This window comes from Alternaria hordeiaustralica, assembly GCF_023758085.1.
Source record: "Alternaria hordeiaustralica strain BMP 2776 chromosome Unknown scaffold_16, whole genome shotgun sequence".
In the NCBI taxonomy this organism is placed as follows: domain Eukaryota; kingdom Fungi; phylum Ascomycota; class Dothideomycetes; order Pleosporales; family Pleosporaceae; genus Alternaria; species Alternaria hordeiaustralica.
In genome coordinates, this window is record NW_026056788.1 from 42,449 (window position 1) to 63,802 (window position 21,354).

At 52.8% G+C, this 21,354-nt stretch overlaps 8 protein-coding genes across 8 annotated transcripts; 3 read left to right on the forward strand and 5 right to left on the reverse strand.

The window, feature by feature from the left end:
* Positions 1-253: 253 nt before the first annotated feature.
* On the forward strand, positions 254-1,095 carry J4E84_007308 (uncharacterized protein; the record flags this gene model as incomplete). Its single annotated transcript, XM_049389893.1, has 4 exons — positions 254-258; positions 369-376; positions 431-508; positions 554-1,095. The coding sequence occupies 4 exons, from the start codon at positions 254-256 to the stop codon at positions 1,093-1,095; spliced, it is 633 nt and encodes a 210-aa protein (XP_049242193.1).
* Positions 1,096-2,438: 1,343 nt separating this feature from the next.
* On the reverse strand, positions 2,439-2,979 carry J4E84_007309 (uncharacterized protein; the record flags this gene model as incomplete). Its single annotated transcript, XM_049389894.1, has 3 exons — positions 2,439-2,606; positions 2,638-2,701; positions 2,786-2,979. 3 exons carry the CDS (start codon positions 2,977-2,979, stop codon positions 2,439-2,441), a joined length of 426 nt encoding a protein of 141 aa, XP_049242194.1.
* A 2,884-nt stretch (positions 2,980-5,863) lies between these two features.
* Positions 5,864-7,351, forward strand: J4E84_007310 (uncharacterized protein; the record flags this gene model as incomplete). The annotated part of the gene is made up of 4 exons (XM_049389895.1): positions 5,864-6,732; positions 6,778-6,865; positions 6,915-6,986; positions 7,037-7,351. 4 exons carry the CDS (start codon positions 5,864-5,866, stop codon positions 7,349-7,351), a joined length of 1,344 nt encoding a protein of 447 aa, XP_049242195.1.
* Positions 7,352-8,074: 723 nt separating this feature from the next.
* Positions 8,075-9,250, reverse strand: J4E84_007311 (uncharacterized protein; the record flags this gene model as incomplete). The annotated part of the gene is made up of 1 exon (XM_049389896.1): positions 8,075-9,250. One exon carries the CDS (start codon positions 9,248-9,250, stop codon positions 8,075-8,077), a length of 1,176 nt encoding a protein of 391 aa, XP_049242196.1.
* A 1,751-nt stretch (positions 9,251-11,001) lies between these two features.
* Positions 11,002-12,437, forward strand: J4E84_007312 (uncharacterized protein; the record flags this gene model as incomplete). Its single annotated transcript, XM_049389897.1, has 2 exons — positions 11,002-11,104; positions 11,218-12,437. The coding sequence occupies 2 exons, from the start codon at positions 11,002-11,004 to the stop codon at positions 12,435-12,437; spliced, it is 1,323 nt and encodes a 440-aa protein (XP_049242197.1).
* Positions 12,438-13,049: 612 nt separating this feature from the next.
* On the reverse strand, positions 13,050-14,093 carry J4E84_007313 (uncharacterized protein; the record flags this gene model as incomplete). The annotated part of the gene is made up of 1 exon (XM_049389898.1): positions 13,050-14,093. One exon carries the CDS (start codon positions 14,091-14,093, stop codon positions 13,050-13,052), a length of 1,044 nt encoding a protein of 347 aa, XP_049242198.1.
* Positions 14,094-14,812: 719 nt separating this feature from the next.
* On the reverse strand, positions 14,813-17,085 carry J4E84_007314 (uncharacterized protein; the record flags this gene model as incomplete). The annotated part of the gene is made up of 2 exons (XM_049389899.1): positions 14,813-15,045; positions 15,111-17,085. 2 exons carry the CDS (start codon positions 17,083-17,085, stop codon positions 14,813-14,815), a joined length of 2,208 nt encoding a protein of 735 aa, XP_049242199.1.
* A 1,432-nt stretch (positions 17,086-18,517) lies between these two features.
* J4E84_007315 (uncharacterized protein) lies at positions 18,518-20,557 on the reverse strand (the record flags this gene model as incomplete). The annotated part of the gene is made up of 2 exons (XM_049389900.1): positions 18,518-20,309; positions 20,361-20,557. 2 exons carry the CDS (start codon positions 20,555-20,557, stop codon positions 18,518-18,520), a joined length of 1,989 nt encoding a protein of 662 aa, XP_049242200.1.
* Positions 20,558-21,354: the final 797 nt, after the last annotated feature.

The following is a 21,354-nucleotide window of genomic DNA, read 5'->3' on the forward strand; positions in this document are numbered from 1 at the left end:
CCCTTCACCACGGACACTTCGGGCTGCATGCTTTTATCTCGTCGCTGATCGCCCAAAACAAACCCTTAGACGCCTGCACATAGATAGCCGCCATGGGAGAATCAAGGTAGGCACCGGGCCCGAGGGGTTAGGCTGCGGCCATCTGCGCAGACACCTTCACCACGACCACACGCTGACAGCGACACGTGAACAGACAAGAACTCGTCGCCTGGTTGAACAACCTCCTCCAGCTCAACATCACCAAAGTCGAACAATGCGGTACCGGGTACGTTGCGCGCGCCGAGGATAGAGGGGCACCCCTGGCCTTGAGGAGTGAGGACGTGTACTGACATGGCGGACAGAGCAGCGCTGTGCCAAGTCTTCGACAGCATATTCTGTAAGGCCTTCACCTCACCTAGGCGCGGATGAGATTAAGACTAACAGCGTGCAGATGATGTGCCCATGTCGCGAGTCAAGTTCAATGCGAACACTGAGTACGCATACCTGCAGAATTTCAAGGTATTACAGAGTACGTCTCCCTTCCCACCGTCACTTTCTCCCGCTAACAATGCAGACACGTTCGCCAAGCACCATGTCGACAAGCCCATCCGCGTCGAGTCGCTCGTAAAGTGCAAGATGCAGGACAACCTCGAGTTCCTCCAATTCGTCAAGCAGTACTGGGACCAGCATTTCCCCGGCCACGAGTACGACCCCGTCGCCCGTCGCAAGGGCCAGGGAGGTGTTGCCACCGGAGCCACGCCTGCACCCCGCGCCGCCGCATCCACTGCCCGGAGAGCACCAGCTGCTAGCAACACGGCTGCGCCTAGGACACGCACACCGCTTGCCTCTGGGGGAGGAGCCGCCAGCGCTGCTCTGCGCGAGGAGAACAGTGCTCTCAAGGAGACTGTCACAGGCCTCGAGCGCGAGAGGGACTTTTACTTCAGCAAGCTGCGCGACATTGAATTGCTGATCCAGCAAGCAATGGAGGCCGACCCCGAGCTCGAGAAAGATGAGGGGCTGCTCAAGCAGATCCAAAACATTCTCTACTCCACCGAAGAGGGCTTCGAGATCCCACCGGAGGCTGAGGGTGAGGGTGCGGAGGAGGAGACGTTCTAGCCGAGCGTCAGTACTCTTTCTGCTGCTCCGACAGCCAGTTCAGACGTGCAGCTTGACAACATCATTTCCGCTGCGCACATGTTATTGGAAACGGCCAAACGTACGAAAACTCGTCGATCTGCGGGGCTCGATAGACCTACAGAGCGCGCTGAAAGTACTGGACCTTCCCAAAGCCTCGTATCCGCAAAGCCTGTGAAGTATACACCGTGTGCGGAGCCTATTACTGCCAGTCTTTCAGGCTCTTTTGCGTTTGTCTCAGAGCCCGCTACTCGAGTTGTTACCGCGCAGTCTGCTGAGTCGTCGGAGAGTGAAGTGTTCTAAAGGTGGGTATGGTCATGATTGCATTTGGAAGCGAGGATACCATCTTTCTAGGGAGTTTAGCTTCCTATTGTTCAATACACGATGTTTATGAGTTTGTTTGTTCGGGATTGAGATTGAAACTGTGTTCTTTGAAGTGTCTGCTGATAAGATTGTGTTGCGACCTACATGAGGGGCGCAACGTTACTTCTGTCAGACGTTTCCTTGACGAACATCACAAGCCGAGCACGCTGAACCACCGCTTTATACCTGCGCGCTTCTCCGTGCTCCCAGTTCTCATCCATATCATGTCACTCATCACCTCCTCCGCCGTACTCTCCGCATCAATACTCCATCCACATGAATAATCCGGGTTACCCGGATCCACTGGTGCCTATGTATACATTTCTCAATCAGTTTCTCGTACCTCTACAAGACGGATGCAACGTTACATACCCCTTCGAGACAACATGCCCAGCCCCTAGGATACAGATCCACCGTGCAATCTGTCAAGTTGGCGACGGGTATGGGCGTATAACATGGTGGCCCGTTGTGGGAAAGTAGTTCGGTGCAGCAGGCATCGATGTAGGTGGGGCCGAAGTAGGTTTGGCAGAGGCTTAGTGGAGGATCTGCCTGTGCACGAACGGAGTTGAGGAGAGGGAGGAGGAAGACGGTTATGGCTGTGGTGGAGGGAAGGGTGAACATTGTTGTTTGTTTTGCTCTTGGTTGATACAGATTACGGTGAGATTAGGGGGGAGATGGTAGATGGTAGATCCTATAGTGATCAGGATATGAGGGTAATAGTTGGTATTTATATTCGAAGTAAACGGCCTCTCATCCCAGCTTCTAATAACCCCGGGTACATCACACCTGTTCAATGTTACCCATACTCCCCGCTGACCACCTTCCGTTCACATGTACTCCAAACGAGTGACAGAGCCATGCAACGTACCACCCATCCGTCATCCCTTCTCACTCATCCGTCACCCGTCATACCTAAATCCACTTCGCCTGCCTAGCCATGTATGGTACAGCATGCTCCGCGCTCAAGCGTCCTTCATGGCAGCAACAGCCTTAGCCATAGTCTCACCCATAGCATTGGAACTGAAGTAATCCCAGTACACCTGCTCCAAATCCTCAAGAGTCATGTATTCGGATACGATGCCGCTGGGTCCGTGGCCGAAGAGAGGGCCGGAGGTGGGATAGGCGGGCTCCTAGTAATGCCGTTAACATCAACGCTTTCACCTTCTCCTCCCTCTCCCTCTCCCTCCCCTCCTCATCCATCCTCGTTCCCTCTCCCTCCCCTCTCCTAAACCCCGAAAGTAAGTAAATAACAGATCATACCTTTTCAACACAAACAGCCCACCCCGTCGGATAATGATACGTCGAGCACTCCGTCAAGTTGCTGACATACTCGATGTCGGTGCAAGGTGCGTTGATCCCGCGACTGATGACCGTGTGGCAGCAGGCGTCGGTATAGTCGGTGCCGTAGAGGAACTCGCAGATTGTGTCGTCGGGGCCCATCTGCGCGGTGGTCAGGAGGGGAAGAGACGCTGCGAGGGCGATGATGGGGGCGGTGAAGCGCATTTTGGGGGAGTTGCTGGTTTGGGGGGGTGGTGGTGGTTGTGGGATAGTGGGTGTGTTGACTGTGGTGGGAGGTGAGAGGTGGGATACGGGGTTCTTCGTGGGTATTTATGTGGTGACGGAGATTTGCTGGGTCAATGGTAGAGATGACGATACACCCATTGAGGACATTCCGGTACTGCAGATGCGCCATCCCGTCTTCTTTCCTTCCGTATGGCAAGAGTGTATACCCGTGGGTGTTCCTCGGATGGCCATGGAAGTCTGCATCCTCGCATGCTTCTGGAACGATTCTGAGCCATGGAAGCCGAATGACTTTTTCGTGTGACGCTAGCATGATTGACCGGACGGAAAAGGCTTGAGAAACGGCATGATAGTCCCCAGTGCCGATGATGTCGGGGTCTTGCATATGCCGTGGACTTAGATGACATGTCAGGGTTTCCTAATCTGTCGAAACCTTCGGGGATGGTGTCTGTCACTTTCCGTTTGAGCCCAGACCTTGATGGGTAAGTCTTTCTTCTTTCCCTGCTGCTTAGCGAGGTATGGATCATGTGCGGATCTGTCCAAGGTAGTCGAGCAGCAAACATACCTATTTGTAACAGTCGCACTTGAGGCTTCGGGGGTTAGAGAATGAGGTAGAAGGCAGGGCATGCTAGTAGTGGATGCGTTGAATGAAGAGGGAAAGACGTCTGTAGGTGTAGTCGAAATGTCCTTTGTTCCATCAAGACAGATCATCAAGCCAGCTCTGAACATTGACCCCTTCATCTACCTCAAGATCCCTCATCCAAAGCCACGCTTCAAGATCATGCCACCAAGGTCCAAAAGGAACTTCATCGAGGTTTGTGAGCCCCTGCATCGACACACCACTAAATCTATAAACCGTAGGATCATGGCGTAGCCGCCGGTGTTCTCTCACGTGTCGACTTTCCTTACCCATGAAAGTCGTGCGAACAGGCACCAGTCTATCTGCAAACACTCTAGCCCTAGCGAAATCACCCCTCGCTTTTGTGATCTGGAAAGCGAGGTAGTATGCATGAGCCAGGCCGACTGGATTCGGGCTATGGTCGTGTCGCTTCCACAGTTGGACCATTTCCTCGATGAGGCAGAGCAGTGTCTCAGGTGATTTGTTGATGCCGCGCGGCCCGAGACCAGCTTCGTCGGAGACGATGTTGTCTATTTCGTTAATGCGATTCAGGATCAAGTCGCTCTCGATGGACTGCTGAGATAGTAACGAGCAGAGTTGACATTGACAGGTGAAATGAAACCTCCGTTGGAGCTCCTCTTGTCGCTCGTTTCGATCGAAGGCGCCCCCCAGATAAGATATTGTAATTTCTTCGCCCCTTGAGATATCTCGTATGGCATGTACTGTTAGCCGATTGCTATCATCGTGCCAGCAGTGAGCGGCGTTGTTATCGCACGCATGGTTGATGCGACATGCTGTGATGAAGATACCGCTGAGATCTAACTTTGAACCGATGGGTAGAGCGTTTGTGTACAAAATACCGATCCATTGCGCCTCATAGTCGTTGAAAGGGTGGATATTGCTCATGGAAAGAAACTCGCCTCTGTGATGTTGGCTCAAAGACGTGACTCGATCTGCTAGTTCTGTCTCAACTGGTTCTCCCACCGCGAAGATGGGTTTCTCAGATATGATCCTTGTACCTTTGGGGATATCTCTAGTCGCAATAAGGCCTTTACCTTTTCCAGGCACATCTTCAATAGTGTAAGTGAGTGGGGTGGCCGAAGCATGTATGTTACCAATGAGTGCTTGCCGTGAGGGATGCATCTTGTTCTGGCTGAAAGTCAAAATCCGGTATTATTGACGCCTTGTAATCTGCTGGACGGTTCGTAGAACATTATGAGGATGATATGTCTATATAAGTAAGTAGCGCAGGTCACGCTCAGGGTGTCATGCTGGAACCCGCAAGTCATAGGGGACAGACGGTTGTTTGCTGGTAACACATGAGGCTCTGTCTTGGGTAGAAGTGAAATTGTGTTACCCGCGATTTCGCAAACAAGAGCTTCCATTCTGTGGAATATCAGTCGTTGAGAGCGCAGTCAGCGTAATTGTGTGGGTGGCCAGTCCGGTGGATGGCTGGAGTATCGCCCTGAGTGCGCCAATATGAACTTGCCGCTATCCGCTGTGCAGTCTCGATGCGCGCTGAGGTGAATCATCATTCTTTATAGAGAACAACAATTCGAATGTCTGCTGAGATACGTGAAGACGTGCAAATCACGGATGTTGTTGAGATGGGAGTTCCTCGGCTGACGTTCAAATCCCGTAAGCCAACACTCCGCAATCGGACCAGAGGAGCTTTGCCGATGATCTTCAGCTGATCATTTCGAGATTGCGACATCTATCGTCAGGGCAGAACTGATTAAGGCGATGAGGCATGAGTTGGCGGCCGCGGCTTTGCATGTGGTTCGTAATAACTGAGGCTTGCTCAGAAGTGGGTTTGGAGCGTTGTGGGGAACGATCGCCTTCCCTGCCAGCGGCTTGGCGGCGGCGCTAGTGGGGTTAACGTGTCTCGCGCGCGTCCGGCTTGCTTGATCAACACTCCCCGCGTCTCCTCATAGCATGCATCATCAGCTAGCCGCCCAAATATGGTCTGGGTCAAAAGCGAGCTCACCGGAACCATGACGAGCGACAGTCGAGACATGCGCCCACGTGAGCCGCACCCCGCATTACTTCTACCCCTCCTGGCACCATAGCTCCATAGCTAGCTCTGGGCGATACCGGGGTTATGCGTTGCTATATGTGTAGAGCGCGCCGTCAGCATGCTTGCGCATTATTTCTGCCCTCCTCTGCCTCTCTTAATCCAATTCCTTTCCTCTGTTGAGTTCTCGCATTCGTCGCGTTGTAACGAGTCATTGCACGCCCAGAACCACCATGTCTGACTGGTCTGATCTTACCGCGGCTCTCAAAGGAAGCTTGGACAAGCTTTCCAAGCTTCTCCAATCCGATGCACAGCTCAAAGCCTTTACGACTTCGAATGCCATTGACAAGGATGTGACTTTTGGCATCAAGTCAAGCGGTTCTGACAACACCCTCCTTGTCACAGTCACCAACGGCAGCGCAAAAGCCAGCACCGGCTCTTCGAAAGATGCCCTGTTCACGCTCTCTGCTCTGCCCGAGCAATGGGAACAGCACTTCAAGGCAGTGCCGGCCATGCCGTACCAGAGCTACTGGGGAATGTTCGGCATGAACATCAAGCAGAAAGGCATTGAAGTCCTGGGCGATCAGACAGCCTTTGCACAATGGACACATGTCTGGAGGCGCGTCCTCGAACTCACACACGACGCGCATTGTGGACCGATGAAGGAAGACGAGCAAGCCGAACCCGAGCGCGACTTCCTCACTGGAAAGTACCTGTACCTCGAAGCTCCCGTATGGGGTAGGTGCAAAACCTTCTACGAGTACTCTGGTGAGGGAAAGCAACCCATCGTCTTTCTGCATACTGCTGGCAGCGATAGCCGGCAATACCACGGTGTCATGAACGACGCGAAGATGCGCAAGAAGTGCATCATGTACGCATTCGACTTGCCAGGACATGGACGCAGCTTCCCTTCGAAGAACTACTCCCCGGGCGCGCATACAAACACCGAAGATAGCTACGTGGGCATCATCACGGCTTTCGTGAAGGCCCTGGGTCTGCGAAGACCGATCATCTGCGGTGCAAGCATGGCTGGTCAAGTCTGTCTGGCGGTGGCGATTCGCCATAGGGAGGTTGGCGCTGCAGGTGTTATTCCGTTGCAAGGGTATGTGAGACAGTGAGGTTAAAGTTGCCATGCTAACAATTGTAGTTCGGAGTACCTCAACATGGAGCGACAATGGCATGATCGCTCTCCAGTAGTGAATCAGTCGCTATTTAACCCTGAATGGATCTATGGCGTACGTCAAACAGGTCAGCTAGCAAGAGAGCGTTGCTGACATGCAGTAGATGATGTCTCCAACCACGCCCCACGTAAACAAGCAGCTCATATGGCACACATACAGCGCGCAAGCCTACGGCGTAAGCCCACCCCCATCACCTCCCACCACCCCCTTCTAACCCGCCCACAGATCTTCCACGGCGACCTCGACTTCTACTTCGGAGGTTGGGACGGACGTTCACGCGTAGCCTCGATCGATACCCAGAACTGTCCCGTATACATGTTGACCGGCGAGTACGATTGGTCCAACACCCCAGAGATGGGACAGAAAACGGCGGACAAGATACCCGGAGCGATGCACAAGGCGATGCCGGATCTTGGTCATTTCCCAGCGACGGAAAATCCGGCGAAGTTTGTGCCGCATCTTATTGAGGCGGTTGATCATATATTGAAGATAAGGTCGGATAATTTGAGTACTATGCGGTTGGGTGATGGTACGGATTAGATGTATGTCGTTGTGGGGATGTATGGATGACAGCGACAATATCTTGTTTATGCGCGAATATATCGACTGTTTTCTATGGTTCAATTGACCTTTTAACCCCGTTTAAGGGGAAATCTGAACTGGTGCCCGAAGTCTACATTGCCCTAAAAACCTCTGTTTGTAAGATTTTAAAGCAATGTAGCCTTCTAAGCTTCTTTTTATGAATTGTACTTCGCAGAAATATGTGTCTGATGTCTCCATTGAGTGGGGTGGTTTTACCCGCAACATTCCACAGCCTTCCATCTCACTCGAGGAGAAAACTGAACATCTTAGAACCTTGCAATCAGCGGAGTGAGAGGGAGTCGCTTGAAAGAGAGGATGAGAAGATCCGAGCATACTGGCATAACGTTTCATGAGCTGGGTTACGCATTAATCGTATGGTTTGGAGGGTTTCGTTTGCGGACATGGTATGAGAGAGTTTGCAATCATTTGAATTGTTATGTGCGAAAGACAGGACGGTAGTATACTCATGCATTGCTTCGACGGATGGAGATACGCAATTAATACTTGTATCTCACATGCACATTGACCCTCCCATCCAAAGAAAGGGTATCGTACTCAGATTATCCAGCCCAAAACCATGACAAAAACGCCAAGTACCAAAAGAGCATACTCCAACGCCTATATTACAACCCGCAAACCCAACCCAAACTGCCATTCCATCCCCCATCTCGCCCATCTCCCCTACCTAATCTTATCAACCCTCTTCTTCGCAATCCGAATCTTGCCATCCACCCTCTCCACATCCTCCTCAAACAAGCCCAACATAGCATTCTGCTCCACAATCTCCGTGTTTATCTGCACACCCATCTCCTTCATCCTGCGCACCACCGTGCTCAAATCAACCAAATCCTCGTCTTGCTCTTGGATGATTTGTTGTTGGAGCTGCAGCACGCCTTCATTGTCCAGCTCGCGGGTCTTATCTGTTTCTTGGGCGGGCGGGCCGCCGAAAACGCGACGGGAGCTCGAAGACTTGGTATTGGAAGTGTTCCTGGAGGAGAAGAGTCCGGCTTTTTGGCTTTCGGTGACGGCGGCGCTGGAGGAGGTCGAGGGTGTGGAGGATGTTCCGGAACCAGAGATGGCCGCTTTGACGGCCATGCTGTTGAGGACGGAGTCGAGGCCGTCGCGCTCTTTGCGGAGACCGCTTATCATGTCTTTTCTTCGTCGGATTTCGCCGTCGCCTAGTTTGTCGCCGGACCAGTCGTCTGATGTCTTCTTGCCGGAACCACCAAGCCGACTCAGCCCTTCTTCGAGCGCAGAGATGAGAGTACCGGCTCTAACGAGGCTTTTCTTCGCGTTGGCTGCGGCTTCATGCTGGGCCGTCGCCGCGGTGGCTTGTTCGCGTTTCGTCAACCACCGTCTCGCATCTTGCAGATTAGATTTAAGCTCCGAGTGCTTGTCCAGCCAGTCTGAACTATCCCTCACCCTATCCTTGCCGAATTGGCTACCTGGGAAACCAGCCGCTTTCTTCCCGTTCGCGCCATCCTTCTCTCCTAGTTCTAGGAACTGTTTGTAGGCTTTGGACACGCGCCAGCGCCCGTCTTCTGCGCTTTCTATCGCGCGGAGGTAGGTTTCTAACCCGACTCGTCGCTTCTCGATGGCTTCGGGCGTGGATGTGGTGGTGCCTAGGCCTAGGAAGCCGCCGAGCCAGGATTTTGGGGGGAGGGGAGCTGGTGGTGCGGTACCGACTTCTGAGCGGAGCGACGAGTCGAGGGCGGAGAAGTCGGAGTAGCGCTTTTGTAGAGTGGTTGCGGCGCGTGGGAAGGGGTGTTCGATTTTGATGGTGTAGGATGTGTAGGCTTTCCCTTGTTCGGGTGTTTGCTCTTGCGTCGTCGGTATTGAGATCTTGAGAGGCGCCATGCTTGCGATATATGCTGTAGAAGTTCTAGGACGTAAAGCTGGTATTGGGGTGATTCGGCGGCAGGCGGCCGTCTGGTGTTAGGCCGATGCCTGGCGCGGTCGCGTGCACTTAATGCGCAACAATAGCGTCGTTCTGCTGGCCCAAGCTGAGTGTATGCGCGTGATGTCCTTTGGGTTTATTGAATTTCGGTGCCAGACGCGTTGAATGCCAAAAGCAAGAGAGCTCTGCGGCTGCAAGATCCAGGGTCCATGCCTTGGTTGACGTCGTTGCTGCAGCCGCCGGCACGCTAGCGCCACGTGCGTCACTAGGGCCTGACGGAGTGAGGTTTGCGAAACTCCATGTCTTCTACCATCATCACCTCGTCCTCCATCTCATCCAACACCAGATGACTACACAGACCCACGATCAGAGCAGCTTTTGGAGTTTTGTTACTATGCCTGTCATGCCATCACGCATCGCGATCTTAATGCTTTCTCGACCTATTCGGCCAGCATGCTCAGGCTCGTGGGACCGCGTCCGATTTAACACGATGATTGCCATCACCGACTTTCCGATCGATACTAGAAATCCACAATGACCCAGCACCGGTATAATGATTCGCGATAGGATTCGATGCCAGCCATGCCGTTACCCTGCGGCACGTCCGCGCAATTTACTCAACCAGCATGCTCAGCTTTGTAGGACCGCATTCGGCTCTCAGATGAGCTGGCGAAGTGCTATTTCAGGAGTTACTGATTATGTTAGATCCAAGCTAATTTGGTGTTGCAGCCCCTCTGTGGTCATTCAATCAAACATGTGCTCACTGCTGCCATGCCCAAGTCGCATCTCTGAGCCTCAGAACCCGCGACTTAATACATCAGCTATGTCGTCTCGCGATGCAATTTTCCCAGTCGCTCAGCGCATTCAGTTCTAAGATGCTACCTTCCTCATCCATCTTCTCTTTTCTTGCGTCGTCTCACTATGGCGCAACGTTACCATACAACACTGCATACTCGTCGTCCCTTACATTCTCTTCTCTTCAGGCTTTACGACCCTACCTACGGCCAGATACGACTTCCTTGTCCTTTCATAAAGAGTTCCTCAAGAATGTTTGACCGCATCGCTCTTGCGGTCCCTTCTCTTCACGGTCCTTTTCGTCCCATGATACTGTGGTGACGCGACGCAGACGAGCGACTCACGACTTCCGAAATGCATATGTGCCCATCTAATCAGGCCCTCTCAAAAAGAGTGAAGGATCGTCAATACAAGAGCTCTTCACAGAGCGCCGTCGTCACAAGTCACTGCACACCCGTCATCTCTTCTCATCTCCTTTCTTCTCCGCGGGCATCGTGGCCCATAGTCACGGCTCGAAATCACCTTCCGTCTCTTGAGAAGGAGCTTCCATTTAACGTGTCGACGCAATACACTGCGTCACGGGCGATGGGCGTGGCGCATCACGGGCGTCCTGTTCAGCCAGTAGAGGCTAGGCTTCCCGTATATGACCTGAAATTACCGCCGACGCCCTCCAGCCTCGTAATCCTATCAGTAATGTTTTACAAGGTGGTCCGAGCCATCGCTGTCAGTCGAGTGTCTGGTAGACAGAGGAGGTATCAGTGAATAGCTGGACGTATTGCGGTCGGACGCTTTCCCTGAAGCGAGAGGGCACCCCACCACATTTTGGATCGAGGCCACTGACCGCACGCGACTTCCTCCTCTTTTCTTCTCATCGAAAGTAGACGGTGCTTCCCAGCGACATCGACGACGGTACATTATGTCGGACCTTTATTTCCCCCCGGAGTTGGTCAACAACACCATCAGCGACTTCATGTACACCTACGGGTTCGCAGAGGCGAGTCTGCTTCGCGGAGTCAGCAGTAAGTGCTCATCTGGCGGGGCATGTATGCATATCGCCCAGAGTCTCCTCCAGTCCCCAGGCGACGCAGAGACAAGGATGATATAAGCGGCCAAACTGACAACGCTCCTCCAGGGACCTGGAAGGCCGCCATCGACGCCCGCATTGCAGTACTACCAATCGAGGCCTTTGTTCCACTGAACGTCATGACCCGCGCCATATTCAAGAGCGTCCGCGTACCCTATCTCGCTAATCGGGCGTGCGAGGACTGGACTGTACTCACTGGCGAGCGCGACACCCTTCCTAAGTACATCAAGTCATGGGTCAACTGGCTCATCAACAATGACGTAGTGAGCGCAGGAGATGAGTATGCGACCGCGCTCATGCTGAGCAAGCAGTTGCATATCGCGTGCAAGTCTGCTTTCGAGATGGCGAGTTACAGGAAGTCGAGCAAGACATTTCAGCGTGTGTTGCCATACTTCACCGACAACAGCGCGGGAATTCAGCTTGCTGTTATAGCGGCGGTTGGTAACCTCGATGCCCTTAAATCTGCTGTCAACTCATACGGCTCCGATCTGCTCTGGGACGTCTCATACACCTTTGGATCTTCGCTCGCTGCAGCCGCTGGTGGTGGTCACGATGACGTCGTCCAATACCTCCTGGATTACTTCGTGACGAACCACCGTATGTATCCCATGAAGCAGTACGAGGCAGCCTTTAGGGGCGCCATCGCTGCAACCCTGGGTCAAGGTAATACAGACATGTCGGTACGGCTCCTCCATGTATATCACCAATACTTCCCCGCGGTCCCCAAGCTCTTGCTTAGCAGTTGGATTGCTATGGCGGCCAAACATCCGGACGATCGCGTCTCTGTAAGGTTGCTGGAACTTCGCACTGAGCCCGGTCTTCGCGAGTGTCTCGGAAAGTTCAAGCTCGTCTGTAAGACCAACAGCAAGCCCGTGTTCGATGCTTTCCTCAGGCTACGTTCCATGAACCTCAACCAAGGATACCTCGAGAAGAAGGTCGCTTTCCGGTGTCCTCTTTCCGAGGCCGTGGGTGTGGGCCATTTTAGTCCGGTCAGGTCACTCCTCTACCACGGAGCACACGCGGATGGGGTACCGACTTGTCGGCCTTGCGATCTTCCTCTCTGGCTCGCCGTCCAGGGTAATAGCCTCGAGATCGTCGCCTTGCTCTTATCCTATGGCGCTGATCTTGAATCCATCGGCCAGTTGTGGAACGACAGCGATGACCAGTTCAAGGAGGAGCGCGGCGCCATTGTGATGCACCTCAACCTGGTACAACAACAGCGTATCGCTCAATGGGACGCTGCCATGGGCGGTCCCCAGCAGTCGTAGGTGGTGGTAGCGCGGCGAGGGGGCTGCCGAGGAGGTTGCCGGCTACATACCAGTCTTGGATCGCGAAGAGCTGCGTGTAGGGGCAACGTCGGCCCCAAAGTCCGTGCTTGACCGGTGCACGGATAGGCGCCACGACAACAAACTTCAGCTCGCACCTTCACTCCTGTGGCTAGAACGCCCTCCTCCATCACGTCACCGTCCACGTCCCTCGAAAAGCGACTGATAAAAGAGCATGGGCTTCATGTAGGCGAGAACCTGGGTCTTCATCGACCAGGGACTCAGGATACTCGGGCCTTCGATTGGGATGATCATCGAGTATCAGAGTATGGGGCTAAGTAGGGTCTTTGGGCGTTGTGGAATTGTTTTTCCAGAAGCTCAAGTCTTAGATCGGATGGCTTTTACCAACTCATGAAAATTACAAACTTCAATCAGAAGATGCTTGTGATTGTCCTTCGTGTTCAATGTCACACCCTCTTTGTCCTGGAGTCTGATACATGTATAATTACGATAACAGACTTGTACGCAGAACAAGGAGACCACTTCATAAGCCTCTCAACATTGCCATCTTCAAGAGCACCTAGCTACCGCCATGAACTCTCAAGCCCCTCCTTCTCACACCTCCTCAAGTCCCACCATCCCAAAGCTCTCCCTCCACAACCTCTCCTCCCCCTCCTCATCATAAGCCCACGCCGCATACCCCTCATTAGCACTCTCATACATCCCCTCCTTCCCCGCCTCCTCCTCCCTCGTCCCCATCTCCACCAAACTAGCCAAATACCTGCCCCCCTTATCCCTCCACTCCCTACCCACCGCCGCATAAACCTGCGTCGCAGCGCCCTGCCCCACATCCTTGAACGTCCTCAGCACCTCCGGGTCCCCAAACATCGCTTGTTTGGTTTCTTCGGAGACATGCACCCCAAGTCCAGATCCCTCGATAATACCGCCCGGATGCACGGATGTAGCGTGCAGATGCTGGGACGAGTAGTGCCGCTCGATGGCGTTGGCGAACCAGATGTTTGCTGTTTTGGACTGGCCGTAGGCGTTCCAGGGTGAGTAGGGTGTCTTTTCGTAATTATAATCGTCGAGATGGACGGTCGACCAGATGTGTGCCATGCTGCTGAGGCTGACGTAGCGGCTGGGGTACGAAGGGGATGCGGAGGAGAGTAAAGCGTCTTTGAGGAGGTGGAAGAGCAGGAAGTGGCCGAGGTGGTTGGTGCCGAATTGGGTTTCGTAGCCGTCGACGGTTTTGCCATAGGGTGTCGCCATTACGCCTGCGTTGCCGATGATGGCGTTGAGCTTTCCGCCGGTCTTGGTAAGGATTTCTTTGGCGGCTTTGCGGATGCTGGTGAATCTGTCGAGTTCCATCTCGATTAGGTCGATCTTCCCGCCTCCGTTGTGTTTCTCGGAGAGGATCTTGTCGACGACAGCTTGGCCTTTTGGTATGTTGCGTACGGTTCCGATTACGTGGGCGCCGGTTGTGTGCAGCGAACGAAGAGTTTCGATACCCAGACCAGAAGACACTCCTGTGATGAGGAAGACTTTGTCGGTCAACTTGCCGGTCAGACCCTCGTCGCGAATGATTTGGAGGGCTGTAGGACGAGCGTCGCCTGCGCCACGAAGATTCGCGATTTTGTGAAGCTCGGCATATTGGGGCATTGTTTGGATGATGGTTATTTGGGGAGTGGGACCAGACTTGATAAGGTGCTCCTCCGCTGAGTCGAAGGTAACGGATGTTGCTGAAGTAAGTCTTGTATGAGAAGCTGTGGATTTGAACGTTTTCGAAAGCCCTCCTTTGCTATATAAATACTAAGTTCTGGGGAAGGCATATGGTAACATCTGTTAACATCTGGTTATCTTCGTCTATCTCCATGTTTATCTCTTAACTCCATCGCACAATAGCCCGAATACGTCTTGGCTCATGGACGGATTTTGGTCCGTCTCCGAACAGAGAGAACGGTCGTGAAATGTTTGACCCAGTGGACGCAAGATTTGCCCCATTGCCCAGGCTGGCCATACAGCTTAAAGTGACACGGGGTATACGGTGTTGTCGAGGGTTGGATGAAATGTTGCGGTGGCTTGTAAGCGATGACGTCAAAGCGAGCGAATCGCGAGTTTTGTCCGAAGCTACACGTGCTGACCGGCATCATATGGGCACTCATCTCATGCATTCTAGTTCGCCGCAAAATGCTGAACATGGGAATTGATGCGATGAGACTTGTCTGTAATCGGGATCAATGCCTTTATTTGTTCTTCACTTGAAGTCCCTACGTGTCGTGTTTACTACGTAGGCATGTCTGACAGGTTGGCTTCTGGCGCATTACTTGCCTATTCCATTGTCTTGCATTGACCCCACGACTATCGCAACTGACTCATCTCTACGCGCTTCCAAACTTCTCCCTCTTAACTGCCAGGAAAGTCAAACTCCAAAGCTGGCGGATATTACTCTCAGTCGCGGTCAACGAGCCTAGCTGCTCAATCTGATAACCGTTGTCGTATTTCCAACTCCACACCTCATGGCTTAGCTGGTCGCGGTTGGCGTCGATTGTATCCCAAAGGCTGTTGTATGCAGAGAGAACCTTGTCATAGACTGTGGAGTCTGCGCAGAAGTCTACGATGCTGGGTTAGCAATCACAAGATGGAGAAACGTGAGAATGCATCAGGATATTGACTTACCAGGCGCACCCTCCTTGTCGCATCGACCAAGCTGTCGCGCAAGCCCAGCGCCCATCATGGCAAGCTGCCAGCTCCATACTACAGTGCCGTGGTAGTCGTCCGTTGAGAAACCAGCTTCGAATGTCACATTTCCAGCGTACGCAGGGTTCGCAACGAATAGTCCAATGTCGCTCGATAGGCCAACCGGGAAAGGTTGAAGGATGTGATCGGCGGTCTGGCTGATGTATGCCGTCAGCTGGGTTTGGTTCGTCGTGTCGAGGAGGAAGTGGCGGAAGCAGTCATCGCTATTGATGACGGGCACAACGGGTGCACCGACTTCGCCGTCAAGGGCGACGCCGTAGTATGTGACGTCGCTTGTGATCTTGTCGACATTTGTTGGGAGGGTAAGGTTGGCGTTCGACACGTAGTCCTCAACAAGAAATTTGGCGTCGGCCTGCGGGACGGTGACTTCAAAGAAGCGTAACGTCTCATCCTCCCAAATCTGGGCGTACTTATCGGCCTCTTCGCACCAGTCCGGGTGGTCGGAGAAGAAGCCCGCGCGGCTCAAACTTGCGATAGCCCGAAGTCCTGCAGGTACAAGCGCGGTGTTGACGTTGTACGGGATGCGGCCTCCTCCGAGGCCATTACTTGAGTCGCGCCACTCGCCGACTATCTTGCCTTCGTTGAGGTGGATGAGGTTCTCTTTTACTTGACTCTGCGCAAATGGTGCAGCGATTCGCATGATCTTCTCGGCGGTGAACTGGGCCAGCTCAGAATACGTCAGTCCTTCGTTCTCGACGAGGAATGTTGCAGTCTTGCTGAAGAAAGCGTCCGAACGATCACTTCCAGCAACTGTATCCACGAAGTAGCTGTTCATGGAGATTGGAAGCATGAAGTCTGTGTCGATCATCTTGTAGTCACAGCCAGGTGCGCTGGAGTTGATTCCCTTCTTCCTGTTGAGCCACGTCGCGTAGTCGCCGAGGACCTCCTCGTGACACACAGTACCATCGGTGCGATTGACTCGCTCGAGAACAGCTCCGATGACGGCTTCGATGGCCGCTTCGCTGAGAATGGGCTGCATCAACAGCAGCGAGAGCATACTGTCTCGGCCGAAGTAGGTGAGGAAGCGCCACGTGCCAGCCAGTAACTTGTTCGAATATGAGAGGAATGACAAAGAGGTGGTTTGGTCTGGGTTCTCTGCAATCAAGCCGGAAGACGCGTTGTTGAGAACTTCTTGAGGGCTGAGTTGCTCCAGTTGCGGATAGTTGTAAGAGGCTTCGAAGCGGTAGCTACCTTCGCCGAATGTCAAAGTCCAATTCGCCTCGCGATTCAGCGTAATGGCTTGAGCGCCATTCAATGGCGAGAACGTCAGCGTCGTAGTGGTCACACCGTCAAACCAGGTACGGTTGATGGAGGCGCTCCCGTCTTCGTTGATCGCGAAACCGAAATTGTTCTGGAAGTCTTGACTAACGCCTGAGCCTTCAGTCTGGTCGCGAATGGCCCGTATACTACCAAGGATAGGTTGCGTCAATCTAGCAGTAGTGTTGAATTTGATCAATGCTGACACTCCAACACGATCCGACGCGCTCACTGCCTCTACCGTTTCTCCGTTGTCAGACGTCTCTAGGCTGATGTTCAGACTGCCTTGACCGCTCTCAGGCGCGAAGTACGCCATAGCTCCACTGTTACCAGCAGGCCATGCCACGATAAGCCGAGGCTTGACGACACTGGTGTTGCTATCAGACCTGGGACTTGTAACGATGACATGGGCGCTGGTGTGACAATCAGAATAGAGGTAGTTCTTCTGAGGTCCGTCCTCTAGATAGAGTCTTGAGGCCGCTTCTTCGCATGGTGATGAGAGATCATTGGTTGGCGGAGGTGAATACGTCGTTGAACTTTGGGGGTAAGCCAGGACGGTAGCTGCCAGGGCCGCTGACCCCAATACTGTAATTGCGATCATAACAGCCCTAAACTCGTTAGGAGATAGATCTCGCATGCATGTGAACTTCATAGAGTAGGCTTCATTACTTACTTGTTGGTTCAGAAGATGGTCCAATGACTTTGGGTGTGGTGAGTAGTTTTTACTTGCGCGGTACGTGACAAGAACGATCCGCCGTTCAATCGCAGTAATTGAAGGACCGTGTATTACGGATAAATCAGGTTCCTTGGCCCGTGTGCAAACGATAGCCTGTCAACATCACTTCTTTTCTGGTCTTTGGTCGCCTTATGTACCTAGGTACGCCCTGTTCCCTCGGCCCTATACGTCTTCTTAGCGACACATTGGCAAGGCACAGTGCTTACTCGACGTCATGGTTGGAGGTTAGAACTCTAAGCCGTTCGTACTCCAAACTGTTATTACTCCAAGCCCCGCGTCCGGTCCAACTATCCTGGGTACGGGTTGCGGGGTCGCTTCGATGTCTTGTTGTGGAGTAGAGGATCGGCGGTTCGTTAGTCTTTGTCCCGGTGAGCTCGCTTGGCTAGCGCTAGGACGCATCTGGTTGAGAGCGTCTCCAGCTCCTGCCCGGGCAGGTGAACATGTACCGCGCTGGCACATGGGCGAAGGATTGCAACAACAAAACGGTTTGTGAGATACATCGTGGTTAGGACAAGGGCGGAGAATTCCTATTGAGCAGGCGTCTGCCAAGGGCGGGGAATATTCCGCTCAAAAGCATCGCAGAATACTCACATTGCTTGCAACGGCTAAACAACGCCTTTAATAACCGAGTAGACACCTTCGAGCTTGCCATAAATCCCTTCATGTTAGTTGCTTGCCATTTTCTAACTAGACACTCGTTCCCTATTCCAGATCTTGGTTTTGTTGTGCCCAGGTTTTCGTTACATGTGTAGGCACAACAGAAGTTCGCGCCTGATAGAGGTGAACAATTGTTACGACAGTAAGGTTTCTTCTCTACTTAGCCACAAGATATCACGAGACTAGCGCGTGAATCTTGTCGTTGAGGAAATAGCTAGCCCAAACAGCGTGTGTCCCACATATCGATAGGTGTCCGCGATCACGATGTGCGTGATTGTGCAGCTGATATTGCTGTCTATATATTATTTCAAACTGTCTATTCCTCCACATACGACCATAGGATCATGAAAATTAGGCTTCCCGTCCGCTCAGCCATATACAAGCATAATACCGGCGGATTAGTAGTTAGGTGGGTGACCACTAGCGAATCCCCGCTGTTGTATGTTTTTGCCATTTGAATCATCTTTTTGCCCATCGTTGTTCACGCGCCGGTCGAACACTGATGAGCTCGCTCGTACAGAAGAATATAGCGTGGGCGCTGAGATGCTGCATGTGTGGTGACGCTGGTGTGATCGCGACCCTCTCTTTTTGCACCACGGTAGCAGACCCCAAGCACATGCCTCACCAACCTTCAATTGGACATTAGAATGAACACCATGGTATCATAAATTACCATCTACTTCAACTCAACAACCTTCTTCCCTTTCTTCTTCGCCTCCAGCACGGCATCCCTCCACTCCTTGACCCCATCCAACGCCCCTTCCGGATCCGCCTTCTTCTGAAGCAGGTATCCTTGAATCTCCGCGGGCGAGAACACCCCCTCAGGCAGCGCCTCCGCGAACTGCTTCGCCATCTCCACAAGCTTTTCTGGCGGTAGCGTCGCAAAGTTGGGCTTCGATGGCAGAGCGCCGCTAGTGAGAGGCGAGGAGGTACCACTCGATGGCCTAGCTTTCCTTTTCTTCGTCTTGGAAGATGGGGATTTCGCTTTCTCGTCATCGCTCTTCTTCTGTGTTTGCATCGCGAGGTCCTCTTCACGGCTGTACATGCGACGGAAGATCTCTTGTATTTGCGTGTTGGTGGCGAGTGTGAATTTGATCTGCAGGTCTACCCGGCCGGGGCGTATAAGTGCTGAATCGAGCTTTTCGGGGTAGTTTGTTGTCATTATCAAGACGCGGCCTTCGCTTGAGGCGGCGCCGTCGATGATGTTGAGGAGGCCGGCTAGGGAGATCTTGCTTTTGCTGCCCTCTTCGTCGGTGGGAGAAGGAACTGGTGGTGGGGGAGGGTGAGGTGTGGGCTTCACGCTGGGTGCTTTTATGCTGGGCGTCTTTACGCTGGGGGCTCGGACAGATGACGCTGCATCATCTGTGACGAGGGTGGTGGTTTCGCTGTCTGGTTTGGTTATTTTCCGAGGGCGCAGTGTTTGAGTAAGTCTTCGGCGGAAAGACTTCTTCTTCTCGATATCGGTGATGGACTTTTGTTTCTCTTCGACTTTCTTCTCCTCTTTGCTATCGAGCTTCTCGTCTTTGCCTTCGGTCTTCTCCTCCTTCTCTGCCATGGTATCCTTCGCTTCAATAGGTGTCTCGGCTTTCTCTTCCACCTCCGAGACGCGATCTGATGCTGGGATCTCAGAGGACTTGTCTCGACGGATACCCGCGCTGTCAATGTCTTCTAATAGAACGATGCACCGATTTGGCAGCTGGCTGAATAGCATAGCTAGATCCGATTCGGTCATGTCACGCTCACTCAAAGAAGCGCAGTAGACGCTAAGCCCAAAGATTCCAGCCACTGCAAAGCTCAAGGATGTTTTTCCGGTACCGGGCGGTCCGTGGAATAGGTATCCTCGTCTGTGGGGAATACCGCGAGCAGCGTACCATCTAGCCGTCGCTGGGTGGAGGTATTCGTTAATGTCTGCAACGACCTTGTCCTTTTGCGTTTCATCCAAGGTCACTGTGCTAATAGGTCGTGAGGGTCGGCTGGACTGAGTAGACCAATAGCCACCGTGTTTAGTCTCCGCTCGCATAATCTCAGTCGTGCTGTTACTCTTGTGCGATGACCATTCCTTGACGTGGTCTATCAACTCCTTGACGGGCTTCGTGCTGCGACCCATGCAACGGATGATGACAAAGTACTCAATACGTTCCGCGTACTTGTTCTCTTGCGAATCCTTCCTGAACTGGAAATAATGGCCATTGTGGGTGAAGCTGTCGTCACCAAGATTAGGCTCGTAGTACACTGGACTGGTACCTTTATACTTGTCGTAGTTAAAGATCCCAGACTCGTCCAAGACGTCTTCATCGTCCGACTCGGGCTCGTCATCAGAGTCTGCGCTATATCGAGTCTTGGGCTTCCTCGAAGTGGCCTTCAAGTCTCTGCTGACTTCCGTCATGCGCTGTTCCGATATCCAGGATATGAACTGGGGGTATAAATCATCATCGTCGTCTATCCGGATGGCAGAGGTGCCATAATCTCTGCATGAACTGTTAGCAGACCGCAGTTGGCTGGTAGAATTGTGGACTTACTGCATCCATGTACGCCCCCTGTTGTACAAGAACATGGCTCCTTGGAAGATACCAAATAATAAAAGGTATAGAGACATCGTGCTGCCAACATCGAAACCGATTTTGTTGAGGACCAGCTGGACAATGGCACCGAAGCCGGGAATGTTGATGGCTGCATCTGCGAGGCCAGGAGGTAGTGATTCCTTCAGGTTCTCCATGATTATACCAGGTCGATGGCGCAATCCGCACGTCGAAGGACGGTTATAAGTGGACGTGTCTTGAATGAAATCCGATGCGTTTGCTCGCGTAACAAAGCACCCCGATTAGATGTGTTCACAGCGAATGTGATTGTTGTAAAGTCGTAGTAGTCCAAGACGAGACCTGTGATATACTTATTTGTCGCAAGCGCAATTCACCAGGCATCCAGATAATGTATTTCGATTTACCTAATAGCTTTCATCGTTATGACTTGAGGTTGAGAAAAAGGGCGGTGGGATGGCAGCCTGAGCTAAGGAGTGGCTGTGCATATTGTGCAGCCGGTCCAATGCAATCAGCTTCGACATCAGCCTCTCAAGGCTCTGTTAGGAGAAAGCTTCCTCGCTGGGGTAATGGTCACCTGCATGATGCGTCCAGTGAGTGGAGACCGCATGTGTCTGGAGTGCAGTGGCATCGCTAGGTCGAATGAGAGCGTTCGCGCGCAAACAGCGTGGCTCCAAGCAAGGCTGAGTGGCGTTCAGTTTTAATCCTAGGATAAATATCCTTTGCGAACGAAGGGCGACTGAAGTGGCTGAGATGCATGCTGCTGTGGATACAGACGCATCATTACCGACTTTGGTGAGAAGAACCGGCGACGCCGGTCGCGAAGTGCGGGCTAGCCGGTGAGTCAGACGCCCACCATGGTACTGTTACCGACGTGAAAGGCGTTGACTCGAAAGTTTAGCGAGGTTGCAAGGCAGCCGCAGCGTCGACCTGTGACAGGGTTGGTTCATCTGCAGATGGCGAGGCAGAGGCTGTG